The sequence below is a fragment of the Capricornis sumatraensis genome, chromosome 20 (assembly GCF_032405125.1).
Source record: "Capricornis sumatraensis isolate serow.1 chromosome 20, serow.2, whole genome shotgun sequence".
Taxonomy (NCBI): domain Eukaryota; kingdom Metazoa; phylum Chordata; class Mammalia; order Artiodactyla; family Bovidae; genus Capricornis; species Capricornis sumatraensis.
Window position 1 is genome coordinate 56208444 of NC_091088.1, and position 14086 is coordinate 56222529.

General features: G+C 57.0%; 2 protein-coding genes across 2 annotated transcripts in view; one reads left to right on the top strand and one right to left on the bottom strand.

Moving 5' to 3' along the window:
- Positions 1–1917: 1917 nt before the first annotated feature.
- On the top strand, positions 1918–3285 carry CNFN (cornifelin). The gene is made up of 4 exons (XM_068993259.1): positions 1918–1954; positions 2400–2510; positions 2961–3097; positions 3196–3285. The coding sequence occupies exons 1-4, from the start codon at positions 1918–1920 to the stop codon at positions 3283–3285; spliced, it is 375 nt and encodes a 124-aa protein (XP_068849360.1).
- Positions 3286–6937: 3652 nt separating this feature from the next.
- MEGF8 (multiple EGF like domains 8) overlaps positions 6938–14086 on the bottom strand; it is a 40642-nt gene continuing 33493 nt past the window's right edge. Inside the window, 4 exon segments of the mRNA XM_068993215.1 lie at positions 6938–9827; positions 12251–12383; positions 13060–13190; positions 13280–13450. Of these exon segments, the coding sequence (XP_068849316.1) occupies positions 8559–9827; positions 12251–12383; positions 13060–13190; positions 13280–13450 (1704 nt within the window). The 3' untranslated portion in view covers positions 6938–8558.

Sequence of the window (14086 nt, forward strand, 5' to 3'; positions counted from 1 at the left end):
ACGACACCACTCCCTCTGCAGCTAACACCCCGATTTTCCAGTGCCTCCTACATTTTTGGAGTGACACCCGTGCTGGGAACCTCATCCACCCGGCTCTAATGCCGCTTCCTTCACTGAGTCACCTCCAACCCCGCCAGACCTGTTGAGGGGAGACTTTTGGGTGACTCAGGCATCCAGGCCCCCAGCTCTTTCATTTCCCAGGAAGCCATCAGTCTGGGTATCCCAGGACCCCTACCTGACTCAGGGACACAGTCTAGCTTAGACCTGAGAGTCTGGACTCCCAGCCCCTTCTGCCCTCAAACCCAGGAGTCCTGGCCCCCAGTGCTCTGCTCTGTTTGGACTCAAGCATTCTGGACCACATCTTCCTCCTTCAGGAACCACAGGTTTCTCAGTTCCCAGCGTCCTCCCTTCCGAAGTTGGAGTTGGGTGAGGCGTGTTTATTTACTTTGGTTCCAGCATGGGTCAACCCCCCAAACACACTGCCCCCCCATGTGCCTGGTGGGCCTGAATGGGAGGACCCGAAGCCCCCACTCCCAGGGAAGTTGGGGCCTCACTAAGGGTGGTGGGAGCATCAACCGGCCTTTCTCTTCTCGCCCTTTCCCTTCCCCCGAAGCTGTGGGTCGTGGGTCGGCCAGTGGCTGGCACCCCCACTCACCTGACTTGTTTTCTCTTTTCTGAATCTCTGGCTTCCCCTTTCTTGTTACTTCTCCCCAGATGTCTGTGCCCCACTGTCTCAGCATCTCTCTCTGTCTTCTTGTCTCTCTCCATCTCTCTGAATCTCCTTGTCTCTCTCTACCCTCTGGTCCTCGCCTTCTCTGCCTCCCAGTCCCTCCCCGTCTCTCTGTCTCTCCCTCTCTTTGGTCTCTGGACAGCTGTGCCCCGTGCACCTCCCCCTCTGCCCTCTGTCTCCATCTCTCTGTCTTTCTGCTGCCTTCCTTGGCTTTAGACCTCTACGCCCAGCTCCTCACCCTTGGGCCCCCTCCCCCACTATTTCCTAGATCCTCTGAGGCTGAGCAGAATTGGGATGAGGGATGGAGAGGAAGGGAGGGGAAATCCCAGTGGGGAGAAGAGGGTCAGCCAGACCGGCTTGGCTCCCTGGGCATCTTTGTCAGAGCCCCGCCCAGCACCACACAGCCCGCCCATTTATAAGCCACTCTGCGCCCAGGCGTCACCCATACCTCTGTCTCCACCATCGCGCAGCAGTCCTGCAGGTAGGGGCATCCGCCCTGCACAGCTCTCTGTTCAGAGGCTGGCACCTCTGCTCTGTTCTTCCTCCAACCGACTCCACATCTGTCTCCTTACATTCCTCTGACTGCTTACCTCTCTGGACATCCCTGTCTTCCTCATGGCCCCTGTGACCACCCCCCCTTCTCAACCTGTTGACACTGGGTTGAATTTGGAAGTTCTGGGGCTTGGTTCCCCCTCTGCTAACCCTCTTGGCTGGGCCATCAGGTATGAGGTGTTTTTCTTCAACTCCCTGAGCCTCAGTGTTCTGTCTGTGAAATGGGCTTGCAGAAAAAAAAGGTACTGGGCAGGTGTGAGTGCTACTGGCAGCATCTCTATAGGCACCCAGCTCTGATCTCTCTCTGCCCTTGTCTCAGACTCTGCCTGTCTCTTGGTCGTTCTCTCCAGCACTGCCTTTGGTATAAGAGGGTCCTCTGGGGTCTGTCGGGCAGCTGTACAGAGATGGGCGAGTTTCTCGCCCCCAACCCCATACATCCCTGTCCCATTCTTTCCTAGCAGGCAAGCTGACTTGGCCTCTTTCTCCCCAGCATCCTTACCCCTGAGAACTCAGCCCCCAGTGCCCCACCCCTTGCCCTGACCTCCCTCAGTATCCAGCACCCCCTGGGCAGACTCTGACGCTGTCACCGCCGCCACCTCTGCCATCCCCAACGCCACCTCCTCAGAGCCAGCAAGATGCAGTTTGAGATGCACGACAACGTGAAAGGCAAAGGTGGGATCGCTGGATGGACCCTCAAACCTTCCAGTCCCTGGAACATGGCCACTTCCTTCCCCTGGGCACTCTGGCTTCGAAGACAGACGGCGCCTGCTTGCACCCCAGAAGCCCTGAAACGCGGGAACCCAGCACCCCAAGCCCAGACCTGGAGGAGGCGGCGGCACGTCTCGGCCCCGCCCACATGTGGCGCCAACCTCCCCTAGACCTGCAGGATGCCCCCCTTACCCCCAGCTGAACCAGACATGCAGCAACCCCGGGGACAGAACGGGGGTGGCGATGCCGAGAAGTGGCGGCAGGGACTGGGAAGACGCAGTGGTGTCCCCTCGGTGGGCGGCCTGGTGGCCTTGCCCGGACTGCCCGGCAGAGGGAGGGGCGGCAGAGGTGCCAGGGCCGGGGAGGTGCTGCGAGGCTGCCCGCTGACCCCCGCCGCCTCCCTCTGCAGCCATGTCCTACCCAGTGACCAGTCAGCCCCAAAGCGCCAGCACATGCTACCAGACCCAGCTCAGTGACTGGCACACCGGCCTCACGGACTGCTGCAACGACATGCCCGTCTGTGAGTGCTCTGTCGCTCCCTCTCCAGACCTGGGAAGGAGCGGGAGGGGAAGGAGGGTCACCCTCCTCGCCCTCCTCACCCCACTCCCCGGTCCCTTCCGTGGGCCTTGAATCCCCGGTCTCTAACCCTCCCGCCTTTCTCCGACGCCCGATACTCCCTAGGATCCTGGCTTCACACCTTCCAACTCTCACGGGGACCCTCCTCGTCCCCCTTGCACCCTCGACTGTTTTCCTTGTGGCTCCAACTCCTTCTTTAAACCCTCTTTCCCGCTCTAGAAACCCTTACTCTTCGGGCCCCTAATTTCCTCTGGGACTTTCACTTCTTTCAACACTCAGTAGCCTCTGGGACCCTCACCCGGCGCCCCGCGGACCCCGCCTCGCCCCTCTCCGAGGCGGAGCCGCCCGGAGGCAGCCGGTGGGCCCCGCCCTTAGCGCCTTGCGTGCGCTCCAGGTCTGTGCGGCACCTTCGCCCCCCTGTGCCTCGCCTGCCGCATCTCCGACGACTTCGGCGAGTGCTGCTGCACGCCCTACCTGCCCGGAGGCCTGCACTCCCTGCGCACCGGCATGCGCGAGCGCTACCGCATCCAGGTGCGTGCGCGCCCGGGACCCGTGGGAGCCGAGGGCTGGGGGACTGGCCTCCTCGGGTGCCAGGTTAGGGCTGCTAACCTCTCTCTCCCACCCTCCAGGGCTCCGTCGGGAAGGACTGGGCGGCCCTCACCTTTTGTTTGCCCTGCGCCCTCTGTCAGATGGCGCGGGAACTGAAGATCCGAGAGTAAAGAAGTTTCCCCCACCTTCTCCTTGCCCCTCGCCCCCACCCTTCTCCTTTTCCCCACCGTGACGCCTGCCCTCCTCTGCCCTCTCCTGGGAGGGCCTGCCCCTCCACCCCATCCCTCACCAAAAATGCGACCACAATAAAAACCTGAAAACCAACTCCGCCTACATCCTTTTTCTCCCAGGGAAGGAATCGGGGTGGAGAAGGAGGTTCGATGGGGGAGGCGGGGACACAAGGGAGATGCCTAGGTGTGGAGGGAGTTCCAGAGGAAGATGCTTGACCTGCATCTGCTGTGTACGTCGTTGGCAAGTCTCTTCCTTCACTAAGTCGGGGAGTCCTCGCTAACAAAGTAAAACCACTAACTCCTTAGGTGCCAACCTAAAGCTCTGACCGGAGCCTGAAAAGAAGCAAACCCAGAAAGGCTGTCTGGGAACCATGCAGACACTAACCCTTCAAAGAACAAATTTAGGAGTCCCCTTGCTCAGTCATTGCCTGTGGACTCTTGGTCTACATACAGTGCTAACAGATTTGAGGGCTCTGTCTTCAAAGCACAGAACTGTCAGGTTTAAAATTCTAGAGCTGAAAGGAACACTCAAGGATCATCTGATTCAATCCACCCTCTATTGCAAAAGCAACTAGCAGATTAGAAACTGTTCAGGTTTCAACACTGGACAGACCTGTCCAGTGACTCTTGCCACTTACTAGCTGTGTTATCTTAGTAAATTAATAAAACTTTCTGAGCCTCTTGCCCCCACAAATTCTGGTGGTTCTACTTTCAGAACATATCCAGAGTCTCCCTTCTCCCCACTCTACTGCAAGACTTGTTCCAACCACAGTGGCTCCGCCACTGAGCTTCCTGCCTTACCTCCAGCCCGTTTTTAGTTTCTCCCCCACAGAGGAGCCCTGTGGACATGTGTGGAAGTAGATCACATGTCTCCTGGGCTCAGAACCCTCTGATGGCACCTCCTGCATGGAGGAAAAAGCCAGAGTTTGGGGACTTCCCTGGTGGTCCAGTGGTTAAGAATCTGCCTTCCAATGCAAGGGAAATGAGTTCAACCATTGGCCGGGGAACTAAGATCACACATGCTAGAGAGCAATAAGCCTGTGAGCCACAAGACACAGCTAAGGTATGACACAGATAAAAATAAGTATTAACAAAAAAAAAAAGAGAAAGAAACAGCATCCCCACAGCAACTCAAGGACCTGCACAATCTGCCTCTTTTTCCCCCCTGTGACCTTCCCTCTTTATTCTCTTTATTCCACAGGAGGCTCTTTATTGTTTCTCTGAAATGTTAGGCATGCTCCCATGTTAGGATCTTTGCTCTGGCTCTTCCCGCAACTCAGAGTTCTTTCCTCAGATGTCCTTATGGCTGATTCCTTCACTGCTGCTCACGTCATCTTAAGAGCGAGGCCTCCCTGGGACTTCCCTGGTGGTCCAGTGGCCAAGACTCCGCACATCCAGTGTAGGGGGCCCATGTTTGATCCCTGGTTGGGGAACTAGATCCCGCATGCCACAACTAAAGATCCCGCGTGCTACAGCTAGGACCCAGCACCGCCAAATAAATTAAAAAATCAAATGAAAACTCATGCCAAGCACCAAGCGCAGTGCTGGAGTGCTGTAGGCCCTTGGTAAAATTTCTCCTGAAGTCCCTAGGATGTGAGTGGCCACACACAGGCTAGAATCCAGGTCCCTAGCCTCCCGTGTCCAGGCTTTCTCTCACTTCACTATGAGCCTCTTGCATTCAGGTGTGTGGATACTAGGGAGAGGTGCCAGGCAAGGGGCTGACATGGAGGAAGGAGGAACACACGCCATGGGGCATCTGTACAGGGACATCTACATAGCAGGGTTGGAGGGAGGGTAGCTCTGTCCCAGAGGAAAAATCCAGTCCAAGAGCAAATGTTCTGCTTAGGAAGGCAAAGTCACAGCGTGAGTGTTAGGCAGAGGCCTTACCAAAGGGTCTGAGCACAACATGTAGGAGTCTGGAAGAACCTCAGCTCCTTTCTGGTTATGCGTGACCACTGGCTCCAGACTCCCTGAGGCAGCATGTCCCACTGTAGCTTCCCCAGTTGGACAATTCTGCCTTATCCTGAGCACAAATTGGCCATTTTGAACACCGACTCCTGGCGTCTGCTCTGCGCTGAGATAGCTTTCAGTGAGGTCAATCTGTGCTGAGTAATGCCGTCCTTCCTTGGGGTGTGGAAGAGCCTGGTGGTCAGGAACGTGGGTGAGAGAGTCAGAAGGTCTGGGTTCGTATGGCAGCTGTCACTCAAAGAAAAAGAAAGTGAAGTCGCTCACTCGCCATCTGAGTCTTTGTGACCCCATGGACTGTAACCTACCAGGCTCCTTGGTCCATGGGATTTTCCAGGCACAAGTACTGGAGTGGGTTGCCATTTCCTTCTCCATAATGTCTATGAAGTACTGTTTTTTCATCTGCAAGATGGACACTACGTGGTACCTACCTCATACAATTGGTTGTTGGAAAGATAAAATGAAAAGATCAAGCGAGCCATCCAGCATTGATACTTAGCGATGTAAGTTCACAGTCACGTCCTGGAGGTCAGGTGCGACTATCATCTCATGAAGGCAAAATGTGTGTGGGCAGAGTAATCCCCCCAAATTCCTTAAACTGCCCATCAAGTCTGAAAAAATCATGATAGTCACAGACTGCACTGAGGGCTCACTGGCCCCCTCGATGCAACACATTTCTGTGTTCTTGGCTAAATATCAGAGGTGGCCAGCCTGTGCCTCAGGGCTGGGTTTGCAGAAAGTTAACTTAAAAAAATTTTTTTTTCATTTCTTTATTTTTGGCTGTGCTGGGTCTTCCTTGCTACAAGGTTACTCTCTAGTTGCAGGGCGAAGGTTTCTTGTTGCAGCAGCTTCTCGTTGGGGAGCATGGGCTTGTCAGGCCTCAGAGGTTTTGGCTCCGATGCTAGAGCACAGGCTCAGTGGTTGTGGCACCTGGGCTTAGTTGCTCCGTGGCATGTGGGATCTTCCCAGATCAGGGATCGAACCCCTCTATCCTGCATTGGCAAGTGGATTTTTTTATCACTGAGCCACCAGGGATGCCCCCCACAAGTACACTGTTGAACACTCCCAGCCACACTGAAGGGATGGGGTCTCCTGTCCCTACCTTCCCTCACAACAGGGCTCTTGCTCACCCAGGGGACTGGCAAACAGATGTTTCCATGCTGCTTTCCATTTGGGTTGAGAATCTACTTGAAATGGAGAACACTCACTGTGCCAAGGCCTCATTTCAGTCTTTGTGCCGCCTGAGTTCACTTAATGTCAGGGGCCAGAATAAAACCCGAACTTGGGACCAAGGCAGGCTGTTTTCCTTCCTGAGCTGAGTAAGGGTCTCTTCTCGATAGGGATCTGGGCAAGGGTAAAAGGTCTCACTGCCCTCAGGTCCCCTCAGTTCACACCTTCTGGGCAACAAGAGCTTCTGTAGTGGTACCACCCCCATGCCCACCAGAAGACATGGTGAAGAGTCAGGCCCTGGCCACATGGCTTGGGGGGCGGGGGCACCAAGATAAGGATGTTTATCCGACGTAACCAGCTCTCAGGTGCCAGGTCAGAGAGCCAAGCCAGCCCATCTACTACAGACGGCACTGGATACCGGGTCTTCCACACACTCTTTATTTGTTGCTTTTACTGCTCCCCCAATTTCCCACAGCCTCTGATGGCACACAGGGATCAGCCTCTTAGACGAAGGCCCCCAGCAGACAGGAAGACACAGGGTCCCCACTTTCCAAGGTCCAAAACACAGCTGGGGGGGTGGAGTCTTGGGAAAGAAGGAGTCCGAAGTTCAAGATGGTCAGGAATGGGGGAGGCGGGGCAGTCCTAGGGACAGAAGGGCTCAGAAGTCCAAGGTGGCAGCTGGGGTGAGGGGAGGCCCTGGGGAAAGGCCAGATGCTGCTTCAAGGCAACGTCATCTGGGAAGAGAGCTGTAGGTTGAAAACTGTCATTTCTATTCCCAACCTGGGTATCCCCCTCCCCCACAACCTCACCCAGGCCGGCATCTCAGGCAGGGGCTTTGTCTCCTCATGCGCCCTGGCAGCGCAGCGACACTGGCCCGGGTATTGGGGAACACCACCTGAGCTTGTCCCTGCAGCCTCGTGGTAGCAGAAACAGCATCTTGCTGTGGCTCGCTGGGCGGCTCCACTTCCAGTCTCCTCTCAGCAGCACCCCTCCTTCACTACTGGGCCAACCCCCACACTCACCCCCCTCTGCCGAGATCCTCAGGGCAGCAGCTGTGTCCCTGGTGGGACTTGACCGAGGAGATGTTGCTGAAAGGCATCTCAGGTCCAAAGCTGGACTCCTACTAATCTTCCCCCACAGCCCCAGTCTGTCCCACCTTGGCCCACAGTTTGGGCCACAAAGCTGGCGTCAGCCTGGCCTCCTTCCCTCCCCTACTCCGATGTCCATGTATGCCATGATAACATCCTTCCACTCACCTCCCACTTCTGTCCCAGACTCCTCACAGCCTCTGCCCTGACCTGGCCCATCTCGGGTCCTGTCCCCCTGCGGCTTCTCTCGGCATCTCTTGTCTATTCTCCACACAGCTGAGTGACCTCTTAAATACATCGGATCCTGTCATTCTCCCTCAGAAGACTGTCCAATGGCTTCCCAATGCCCTGAGAATAAAACCCCAAGTCCTACTCGGGGTCGATGGGCCCCGGGTGATCCGCCCCCTGCTCGACCCTGACCCCACCGCCTCTGCACATCTGGTCAGGGCCACACTGGCCAGCTTTCCGACCCTTTTCAGTAACATCAGCCACTTCCCATCAGCCACTTCCCGCCTCTGTCCTCGCAGTTCCTTCTGCCTGGATCCCGCTCCCCACAGCTCCTCCCACAGTCGGTTTCCTTCTTAAAGTCGAGCTTCGCACACTGAACAAGTGACGACCCCAAGGTCCCTCACCCCGTTGCTAACTCACACCGCTAGTCCGGTTCAGACATGCTTTTCCTCGTTTGTGCGTGAGCGCGCGCATGCGCACGTAGACTGACTCCCGGCACTGGGACCTAAACTCCCGCGAGACCAGAGACCTTGACTGTCTCGGTTCCTACTCACGCCCAGTGTCTTCAACAGTACCTGGCGCATAGTAGGTAATCAGTAATTGTTGAACGCAGAACAAAGAAGGCTGTGTCTGGGGACCCTCCCCCCAGGGGAAAGAAACCGGAGGTCTCTGAGAACACAGTGTCCCAGTTGGAGGGGCCCCAAGTCCAGGGCGGCCACCCTAAAGGGACTCGACTGCTGGGGCTGAAGGTCCCGCCAAGGGTCAGAGGGACATGCTGGTGAGGTTGTCCTGGCTCAGCAGCCCCTTCCGGCCCGCACCAGCCCCGTGCCCACTGCCCCCAGCGCCCCCGCCGCCGCCGCAGTACTCGTGCAGCCGGTGCCGCAGTGTGACGAGCGCTGACCCCAGGCAGGCGCCGTTGGGTGCGTGGGGCCCACCAGGCAGTTGGAGCAGCAGTGTGGCTACGCCAGCCATGCCATCCTCGGTGGGCTCAAGGGTGATAGGCCCGGCTCGCAGGCCGGCAGTGGTGGTGGGGATGGCCGGTGGGCAGCAGCCGCCTCCTACAGGTCCCCAGGGCCCGCCGGCCCCCGTCAGCAGCAAGGGTGCCAAGAAGGGCTCAGAGCGGCGGAAGGCGGGTGGCGGGAGCCCGGCAGGCTTCCAGGCAGGGGCTGGGGCAGCAGGGTCCGGCGGGAAGCAGACGGTGACCTTGGCGAAGGGGCGGCTGGCCATCTTGGTCATCTCCTGCAGGTGCCGGCGCTGTTCCTGCCGGTGGTCCAGGGCCTGCTTGGCCTTCCAGAGCAGCACACAGAGCGAGAGGAAGAGGAAGAAGCAGGAGAAGAAGACGGAGAAGAAGACAAACAGGTCAATGTGGGCCTGGTCCTGCCGGAAGAAGAGCAAGCCCTGCGAGTCAGCTGAGCCATTGGCACTGGGCCCACTTGGGTCTCCCACACCCAACAGGAGCAGGTAGAAGCGGCTGGACTTGAGGGTGTGGTGCTCGTGCGGGTAGGTGATGACCAGCCGGTCCCTCACGCCACGGACCACCAGCACCGCCGACGGCTCTGTCACTGTCACGTAGGTGATCAGGCCCCGTGGCCAGACCTCCCGCACTCGCGGCTCTGCTGGGGTAGCCGGCCCACCTCCAGCCCCGGGTCCCCCCAGATCCCCAGGTCCCCGGGGACCACCATCAGCAGGGGGTGGGGGGGGTGGGGGAGGCGGTGGCGGCTGGATATGCACGGTGTGGACACCAGTGTCAGGAGCCACGCGGACCACGAAGGTGTCATAGGAGGTGGAGACATAGAGGTCCACGGCACCAAAGGTCACGTCCAGCGTCAGGCGGATGTCCACATTGGTGAACTTGGGCTGCACTCCAAAAAGAACCGTGCGGCCGGGGCCCAGAGCCCGGCGCTTGGGCTCGTGGAAACAGTTGGTCTGGGACGTGGGGTCCAGGCAGTACTCCTGCTCCACGGAGATGAGGCGGTAGCACTGCTGGCCCCCTAGCGGGCTCCCGTGGAATGACTCTCGGCACTTGGCACACTGCAGGCAGGGCAGGGTGAAGCAACTCAGTGTCCAGTCCTCCAAGGAGACAGACTGTATTTTGTACCTACTGGTAAGTAACCTCTGCCACTGTACCAGGTCCTCTATTTTGTATCTACTGATTAGTTGTCCCCATGTCCCAGCAGCTTCCCTGTGACCCCGCCCCCCCAAACATCCCTGACAGTGTGGACACCAACGGCAGCCTACACTCCAGCACTGCGGTTCCTGGTGTTACCCCAGCAAGCACAGCACCCTGATGGCGAAGCCTCTGGAACTCTGAGACACAGCGATGCAGAGCTCTGTTGAATCCTGGCTTGACCACCTCCCTAGCCATGTGGCCTTGGACTAGTGACCTACCCTTGCTGAACTGGAGACTCTTCCTCTGTACCCGGGGAGCAAACACTGCTGAAATCATAGGCTCCGCACGAGTGGGCCCGCCTGGCCTGCTGGCCTTGCTGTTTCTGACTGTAACAAGTAGGTCCTCCCTCGGGGCCTTTGTACTGGTTGAGCCTCTGCCTGGATCGCTCCCCTGCTCCCCCAAGTCTGAATGTCCAGTGTCCTCACGTCCATCGGGTCTTTACTCAAGTGTCACCTTGAGTGACACCTTCTCGCTCAGGCCTTTCTTGGCCACTGTATCTACCATTTCCACTCCCCCACACCCCCGAGCCCTCCTCTCTGCTTCATTTTCCTCCTTACTGCTCATCACTAACACCCTGGGTGTCTGACTTATTTTTCTGTTTATTGCTGGACTTCTCCATGAGTTTGCCAGAAAGTGAAAGCATTAAGTCACTCAGTCATGCTTGACTCTTTACGACCTCAAGCCCACCAGGTTCCTCTGACCGTGAAGTTCTCCAGGCAAGAATACTGGAGTAGCTTGTCATTTCCCTCTCCGGGGGATCTTCCTGACCCAGAGATCAAACCCAGGTCTCCTGCATTGCAGGCAGATTCTCTACCGTCTGAGCCACCAGGGAAGGACAGAACATTTTGCCTGTTTTGTTCCCTTCTGTGTCCCAGCCCTCTGCGTAGTGCCTGGTGTAACTAGGTGCTCAGTAAATATGTGCGGAATGAATGAGTGGATGGGTAACAGCTCACTTGATTCCTGCAGTCCAGTAGAAATCACTCAGTCTCTGAGGTTGACCAGAGCCAATCCAAGCTCCAAACCCATGCAGCTGTTTGACCCCGGACAGGTCTCTGAGCCTCTTCCTCTTCTGCCCACAGCTCACTGAGGCCTCAGCACAGCCTTCCTGAGCCTTCCGTGTGTGTGCTGTCTCCACTGTATCTGTGGCATAACTCCAACTCAGTGGCAAGCACTCCCTATATAGTAACTACCACTGTTATCACTGGGTGCTTCCCAGGTGGCTCAGTGGTAAAGAATCTGCCTACCAATGCAGGAGACGCAGATTTGATCCCTAGGTCAGGAAGATCCCCTGGAGAAGGAAATAGCAACCTACTCCAGTACTCTTGCCTGGAGAATCCCATGGACAGAGGACCCTGGTGAGCTACCATCCATGGGGTGGCAAAGAGTCAGACATGACTGAGCAACTGAACAGCAACAACTGCTGTCATTAGAAATGAAAGAAACTGCTTTATCAGAGCCCCCAAACAGAGCTGCTGGAGGAGAAGGTCTGAACTCATCTCCAAAGCTGTCTGTTCAGACAAAGACCAACAGGCCTTTTGATTAAACATCAAGAAAGCAAAACTGGTCCTGGGTGACACCTGTCCCGGGTCAGACAGCTGTGGGTTTGGAGCTTGGACTGACCCTGGTCAATCCCAGGTGTGAGCACCTGGATCTGGCCAGTCCTGAAGGCAGACTCCAGAACTCAGTTTTGAGAGCCACATTTTGTTTTTTGCTCAGCTACTATGATATGAGTTTTCCAGCATTTGCCATCTTTAAGTTGTGACTACCTGTAATGGAGCCTGTCTCCTTACCACCCTGAAAGCCCCCCAGGAGGCTCATTTCTGGGTTCCCAGTATTACGCTGAGGGCCTGACACTGACTGCTACTGCTGCTAAGTCGCTTCAGTCATGTCCAACTCTGTGCGACCCCACAGACGGCAGCCCACCAGGCTCCCCTGTCCCTGGGATTCTCCAGGCAGGAACACTGGAGTGGGTTGCCATTTCCTTCTCCAATGCATGAAAGTGAAAAGTGAAAGTGAAGTCGCTCATTCGTGTCCGACTCTTAGCGACCCCATGGATTACAGCCCACCAGGCTCCTCCGTCCATGGGATTTTCCAGGCAAGGGTACTGGAGTGGGGTGCCATTGCCTTCTCCGTAGGGATCAGTTTATCAAGCTGACCTTGATCCCCAGTACCACATATACCAGAACCATATTGTCAGTCCTGCCTGAGCCAGGCTGCCTCATCCCAGCTCGGACCTCTTCTGGGCTTGGTGCCCTTGACCCGTAACTTGCATCTCCAGCCGTACCTGGTATTTGTAGCAGTCTCGGCGGTCACTGGGGGAGCTGCCCTGGCACGTGCCTGTCTCTGTGTTGTTCTGACATGGGCAGCCTGTCCCATCCTGCTCATTACACGTGTCTGCGTGGCCATTACACTGGCATCTGAAGAGAGGGAAGAAGATGCGGGTTATAGAGCTCCCATGACCTACAGGGGCCAGGCTGGATGCTACAATCTGTGAGGCCAGAAGAGGAAGCTGAGGCTCACAGCAGTCAAGCCGTTTACCCCAAGGCCACAGAGCTGTTCGGTGGCTAAGTCAGGATTAGAACCTAGGTTGGACGGACTCCAGGGTCAGAAGGAAGGGGATGGAATGGGGAGACTGGCGTGAGGCGTCTCCCTCAGGGTCCTCTCTATTTTTTATTTTTAAATTAAAAATGTTTTTTAATTTTTGGCTGCGCTGGGTCTTCATTGTGGCATGTGGGCTCTCAAGTTGCAGTGCACAGGCTTAGTTGCTCCCCAGCATGTGGGATCTTAGTTCTTGGATCAGGGATGGAACCCACGTCCCCTGCATCAGAAGGTGGATTCTTAACCACTGGCCCACCAGAGGCATCCCAGGGCAGTCTCTCTGCCTAACAGTCTCCACCAGGGCTGCTTAGCAGCCTGCATTTCAGTACCAGCCTCTGAGGTGGAAGGTCTCCCACCTGAGTCTATCTATTGCCCCCAACCCTGGCTTCATGGGACCTCATCCTTGCCTGAGGGCTGAGGACTGGGGAGAGGACTCGGGCTCTCAGAGCTGCTCCTATTGGGCAAGGCGGAGGTCCCTGGCCCGCCTCCACTTACTTGGTGCATTTCCCGTCGAGGAGAAAGTAGCCGTGGAGGCAGCTCTCACACTTATCCCCGTAGCTGTTATTCTGGCAGTGCACACACACAGCCTCATCTTCACTGGGACCCTCTGTCACCCACTGTTCAATCTGGCCAAGGGAGGACAGGGCGATCGCCAACCAACACGGACCAGACCCCTCCTTCAGACCCAGGAGCTCAGGACCCCAGCCTCTTTCACCTCATCTGGATCCAGCGAGTATTTCTCCGGCTCCCTCCTGGCTATCTCAAGCTCCTTCCTGGAGACGCAGACGTGGCTGTTGCCGCGACAAAAGGCGTGGCAGGGCCGGCAGGTCCCTCCCCCCACGGCTGAACCCACGAACAGTGGGAGGCACTGCTCACAGTGGCTGCCCTGGAAACCAGGGACAGAGTGGTCAGAGGCAGTGAAGGGTCCTAGTGGGTGTGAGAGTGGGGGGAGGTTCTGAGAGCACCCAGCTTCTCTGGTGGCTCAGACAGTAGAGAACCTGCCTGCAATGCAGGAGACCCAGGTTTGATCCCTGGCCTGCAGAAGAGTGGCTACCCACTCCAGTATTCCATGGACAGAGGAGCCTGGCAGGCAACAGTCCACAGGGTCGCAGAGAGTTGGACACAACTGAGCAACTAACACTTTCCACTTCCTGAGAGCACCATGGGAAGGCAGCAGTGGCTCCGGCATTTGGCTTGGGCCACCCCAGCCCCTCTACCGTTTGGCCCTCCACCTTCATTTGCACACCTCCAGTGACGGGGTCTCAGTCCCCTTCAGTCCGGGGTGTTGAGGTCAGAAAGCCATTCCCTACCTGATCCTAAATGCTGTTCCACATGCTCACCCTCCCTGGCCCAGCACTAACTGTCACACTATTCCCAGGCACCCCACTGTGACACAGCCCCAGAAGGTGTCCCCACAGTCCTTTCATCCCCCCTGAGATGGGGCTATGCCATCTCCTCCCTGCGTCTAGCTGACAGGGGCTTGGGACGAGGCTCAAGATGCCTGAGCACAGGCGGAAGGCCA